Below are 6,032 nucleotides of genomic sequence, written 5' to 3'. Positions count from 1 at the left end.
AGTATATATATATAAATAATATATATATATAAGTATACAGGTACATGTGTCTCTCAAAGTATTTGGTTCACGTACATGTATATATATATATATATATGTATATACATATACATATACATACACACACACACATATATATAGATACAGACATAGATACATACAAACATACAATATATACACATATACATACAAACATATATATATATACTTCTTTATAGATAGATACATACATACATACACACACGCATATATATATATTTATATATATAAAGTATAAGTATAAATGCGAGCATGTATTCACGGATATCTATACGGTTTAAGTACCTGGAAGTAGGAGACCGCCATATTAGCTTTTCCCAGGTATACAACCTCACCCGCAACAAGCAGCAATAAACGGTCGAATAGTCCGTATACTTCTTCTGAGGGCTGATGGATGGTACAGATGACACTCACGCCCCTGGCTGCGATGTCTTTGATACACCTGGGGTTGGAGGGTTTCTGCAACAGATCATTACTATAACCCACAGATGGATCGTGCACATGATACTCCCAGCTCTTGCTTGCTGTGGTCGGTTCGGTACACGTACGCATGTGTATTGTGAATGAAGTTATACAATATGTACCGTCAATTTGAAAAGAAGGCGTGCAAGCCCACACTTAATAGCGTACAATAAGAAAACATTCAGGTACGCAGGCGCCTTACCGGACAAGGTATATCTAAGTAATATACAACTAAAAAAGTCAAAGAAATACACACGCACCTGATAAAATCCAATGAGGTAGCAGAATCCAACCCAGATGTGGGCTCGTCTAAAAATAGAATGGACGGTGACGTAATCAACTCCATCGCCGCATTGGCCCGTTTTGCCTGGCCACCGGAAACCCCTCTGTTGTTCTCATCACCAATCACTACATCCGCACACGCAGTCAGACCCAGCATGTCCAATATCTCATCCACTCTGCGATAATAATGGACTGATTAGAGACGTAAATGGTATGCCCGTAGTTCTGTTTGTTTGTTAAGAATAGAATTTATCACTACGCAAGAATATCGTCAGGATAATACAATGCTTCTTAGGTCGATGAACACTCTGGAATTACCAATACAAATTCCGCTGTATACTTGGTACCCAAACGTATCAAGAGATTCAACAGCGCTGTACTGAGAGATCAGGGAGGGGATAATCATGCCGATTACTATGGTGGCGAATATCTCATACATGAACGTATACACATGCACACACACATACAACATATAGCCAGCCCGGTACCAGTACAAAGGATGTACATACGCGACACCATCTACTCACGGGAATTTGAGTCTTATATTTACGTTTCAAATATTCACTTTCTTCGTTTTTTTGCACGCATATTAAACAATTTGGGGAACAAGGTACAAACACAGCCTAAAAAACAATTGCTCACCTCTCAACTTGATCCGCATGATCTTCTTTATCCCAAATGCCGTTGGCTTTTATGCGCAACCGTGCTGTATACATCAGTGTTTCTCGCACCTGATTATAGGGCAAACATTTCAGAATGGAAATGGGACAAGAAATAAAATAATATATTGCTAATATGCCATCACAAATCGAGAATTCAAGAACCTATCAATACGCATGTAATATACGTACATATATATAACGATAGAACCATGCGCTCAGAACTTGGCTATAATAATGTTAAAGCTTAAACTAGTATTTCAGCAAAAAGAATAGGTACTATAGGTATGCCAGAAATAAGACGTTTTTATATCTCATTGTACTGTAACGTCCAATCGGCACACTTGAAAACCACGTCAAGTAGCACTAACGAGATAGATAGGTACATACAACGTTGGAGTCTTCAAGAACTCACACTACTCATCCTCTGCATACTAAACAAAATGTGAACAATGGAATGGAACAGACCTGAAGTTCTCACACAGCCAACCTAGATATACCCACAAATGAATGCACGACTGCACGGATCGGGCCTAATAATATCATACCTCTCAAAGAAGCTCAGGCATGAACACCTGCGAATACTATCACCTAGAGTACACATGTCAATGATCTATTTCTAAAAGGTGCTATCGGGTAAATACCTACATATTTGTCATTACATACTTCCGTACAGAGAGAAATCACAGGGCCAGTATATATATATATATATATATGTAAATATACATATATTAACAACTTAGAAGACATTAAATAGTATGAATCGTTGGCCAGTACACTCAACAGTTACGTACCGTCATTGTGGCAATCAGACTATCGCGCTGTTCGACAAAGCCGAACCACCGTTTCATGGCTCTCGTTCGTTCTTTTCCGTTAAACAGCAACTCTCCTTCTATCTCTCCATCTTGCTTCCTACCAGCCAAGACTTCTAGTAGAGTAGATTTACCGGCCCCTGTGGTCACATACAACAGAAAGCTCGATCACTGATATGCACGAATATAGTTGCTGTGGACTCACAGAGGAAAAGCCGTAGTGAGTAACATAAGTAGTACCGTTGGGATCTGAAAGCCTGCAAACGAGTCTTCTAAACCGTTCTATCATGATCACACACAATCAAAAAAATCGGTCGATCACTATGGTAGATAGCGCTGACGTAATCGCATACAGAAGAGAAGCCTATCAAAAGTTGAATGTCAATGTGTAACTCAAATCGAACTTATTCTTCATACTTGAAGCATTTCCGTCAAGCGCGACGGTACATAATTACAATCATAAGCTACAGCAAGGTACACATATCTATTCAACAACCGCCACACGTAGATATCAATACTCTGTGCTCATTACCTGATCTCCAATGCACACACACCTGATGGTCCCATTAGAGCTGTCATTTGCTTTGGGTTGATTGCTCCGGTCACATTCTTAAGCAACCATTTGGGCTCCTTCTGCTTAGGGAGGTACACGCCATAGCTCAGATCTTCGAACGTGATGTTGAACTTGACACCTTGCCCCACTTTGGTGGACATACGCTCGTCTTTTATATGGTGCATAGCTGTGTGAATAGTACATGTAGGAAGGGAATCTACTGATTACGAATCTTCCAGTACTCTAGTCTAAAGTACATCAAAATGTAGTACAAGTTTCTAGTTATAGTCTGAAGCATATTTAAAGTAGTACAAACCTTTTAGACTGTAGTCTGAAGTATACTGAAACATAGTACGAACCTTTTAGTACTAAAGTCTGAAGTATATTAAAACGCAGTACGAACATTTTAGTGCTATAGCTCAGCTCGTCAGATGTATTCTACGCTTAATTTGGACACAGTACAGTAGCTGCGTGTCGGCCCTTCATATGGTCCATGAGTGTATATAGATAGTACAAGTTAAATTTAATTCCTATATGCATATGCGGAGGCGATAAAAATTAAATACTAATGCACCAACGACCAAGCTGGCGTGCGTGCTTGTATTGATTGGATATGAACTAGTCTATCGTGCAATGCAACCATTTGTGAGAGATTTAATATAGTCCTGGGCGGCAGCTACGAAGTGCATATGCATACTTGAGCTCATATTATATGCACAACATGTGAAAATTACAGAACATTTGCTAACGGATATATAACGTGCATGTGTGATTGTGTGCTCTATTCAAACCAACCGACTCTGAGTTTCAGACCAATGCGCAACAACGTACAGTGTAAACTCTCCGCTCATTTTACAGAGCTGTGAAACACGAACTACATGTTCAACCATATCAAATGATTCGACCGAGAGTGTGTGCATGATATGCTTGAAGGTATATGTGCATATTTATAGTAGTTTTCTTTCTGTATACTTGCTGACGTGATTGCTTATATCGGTGTTGATAGGTCTGGCCAAAGATATTGATCAGAACCATCAAGAAGTGTGCCGAGGCGAAACAACATACTATATTAAATATTGTACACGAATTTTACCATCAGGGCCCGAGCAATTACGATTAAAAAGCCAAGTTGTATACTTATGCAAAGATATAGTGCTGGTGTATGTAGGGATATACTCGATATGTGAACGGCGACCATATATACGTATCAACGTACAAGTCTATGTATGCTATATACTAACGTCTTTGTATTATACGCTTTCCAAGTCGACGTACACGTAAGCGCACACATTAGTGCATTAGACATACACGGCTGTCGACTGCGCATCGATTCGTTGCGCGTCATGCCCTCCTCTAAATCTGTTTCTGACGCCATTTTCAGGTCAGTTGCAGTGTCGTTTTCCTCTGCTAGGTGGCCACCCGATTCGGTAGACCTATCCAGATTCAGACTCACAGTGCTTTCCTTAGTCGGCATCTCCCGATTAAGTGTATGTAACTATGTATGCACAGGTACAAGTGTGTGTGTATGTGTACACTATTTGTACACGAAACAGGTTAGTGTCAGCTGTGTAAAACTTTTTTTTGACCAATGCAGTAAACGTTGAACGTAAATTCTAACATATTGTTTTATACATTTCAACGTTAGAAATCTGCTCACTTGAGAATCTATTTGTTTTAAAAAAAACAATTGAAAATATACACGAAAGTGTTTCAAATAGCGTAAACGTTATCGTTGACGTAAAAGAAACGGCTTATTTTTAAAAAATGTTTATGCTTCTATTTATTAAAAAAAATACACATATATATCAAACATATGTTCGAGTTAAAACAACAAGAAACAAACTGAGGTTCAATAAAAAAATAAATACATTTTTATTGTAGTACAATAACAATTGTCCCGCCGTCCCAGCAACATTCACATCCTTATGTAGTAATATTTTTGAATCATAAAAGCCTGTGATTTTATCATAGCCTCTCCCGTCCGGGCTCTCCCATAAAAAAACGACATTTTATTTATATTTTGCCTCTTTGTGCATAGGGGAGTGAGTAAGAACCAGTCTTTCATCACATGATTTCCACCCAGAACCAGCCAGATCGATTAACCCCTGATTTCAAACCTAAATCTTTCCAAAACTAGCCGTTCATTTTTTTTCCAAAATGAACGGTTGCTTTTGGCTTTAGATCAGGATAATGCCAAAACCGATGAGTTTCCAAAAACGACATTCAGGATATGTTTTATATATTATATAAAAATACATAGGTAAAATGATGATTATTACACTCTCGAGAGAGGTAAAATGGACTTTTTCGGCAGCATACACAGTATGAAAATATTTTAACTCATAAAATTTTGACAGACATTGGGATCGAAAGGCCGAGGAATGAAGGTCAAAATCGTCGAGTTTTTCGGTTTTCACCTTTAGAATCGCGCGTTATAGCCAATACATCGCTCCAAAAGCCCCGGATTGTAAAACGATATTTTGGCTGAACAATTTTTTTTCAAGGTCCGCACCAAAAGTTTAGCCGAATATCGATTCTGGGCGATTAGAAAAATAATTGGGACCCCCACTCCCCCCCAGTCCCCCCCAGTCCCAGTATTGTGGTCCCTGGGAACGACCTGGGTCTTATTTACTGCTGTCAGTGCTGTGTAAATACTAAGACTGTGCGCACCGGTGTCACGAATCCTCTGATTCAGAAAAACATAATCCGGTGTATATTTTGGTTCTTGGATTTTATTGGTTATCAGAAATTAAGTTGGCGAGACCGGTACGGGATTTACACCAGTTCTTCACGAATATACAATTTGAGTTGAAGCCATTTTCGAAAGTTCTATTAAAGAAGAATACTCCAGCTTTTACTCACAAAATTGGGCGGGATTCTTTATTTTTGTGAATGACACCGCCCACAAGCCACAAGGCCAAGTGTCGGTTTTCTAAAATTGTTCAACAAAATGTATCACAGTAGGATGAAATTTCGTATAGGATGAATAGAATACGAAGAATTCAGTGTATTGTATGCACATTAGCTATTGGTGAAGCCCGTTAGAATGTCAGAACAGAACTACATGTATTATCTGGACCCAGTGCACAGATAGGCGCTTCCAAATGATTCTCTTAGACGACATCCAATTGCGACCGAGAGTCTCGATTCAGCAGCATCTTCAGACAACATGTCTTCGCCACATTTAACTATCAACGAGCATTGTTGGAATATGCAGCAACCGAC

General features: G+C 39.1%; 1 protein-coding gene across 2 annotated transcripts in view; it reads right to left on the bottom strand.

Moving 5' to 3' along the window:
- Window positions 1-4,467, bottom strand: part of SARC_08332 — a gene marked incomplete at its 3' end in the record, with an annotated part of 9,945 nt that extends 5,478 nt beyond the window's left edge. For both annotated transcript variants that reach the window (XM_014297698.1, XM_014297697.1), the window contains exons 1-6: window positions 4,116-4,467; window positions 2,809-2,994; window positions 2,237-2,394; window positions 1,426-1,514; window positions 762-959; window positions 325-481 (exon numbers count right to left, since the gene is read on the bottom strand). In XM_014297698.1, coding sequence (XP_014153173.1) covers window positions 325-481; window positions 762-959; window positions 1,426-1,514; window positions 2,237-2,394; window positions 2,809-2,994; window positions 4,116-4,281 — 954 coding nt within the window. In that variant the 5' untranslated portion in view covers window positions 4,282-4,467. The remainder of the gene's footprint in view (window positions 1-324; window positions 482-761; window positions 960-1,425; window positions 1,515-2,236; window positions 2,395-2,808; window positions 2,995-4,115) is intronic.
- Window positions 4,468-6,032: the final 1,565 nt, after the last annotated feature.

This window comes from Sphaeroforma arctica, assembly GCF_001186125.1.
Source record: "Sphaeroforma arctica JP610 unplaced genomic scaffold supercont1.741, whole genome shotgun sequence".
Taxonomy (NCBI): domain Eukaryota; class Ichthyosporea; order Ichthyophonida; genus Sphaeroforma; species Sphaeroforma arctica.
The sequence above is the reverse complement of the archived record's forward strand: the minus strand, read 5'-3'. Positions and strand labels throughout refer to the sequence as shown.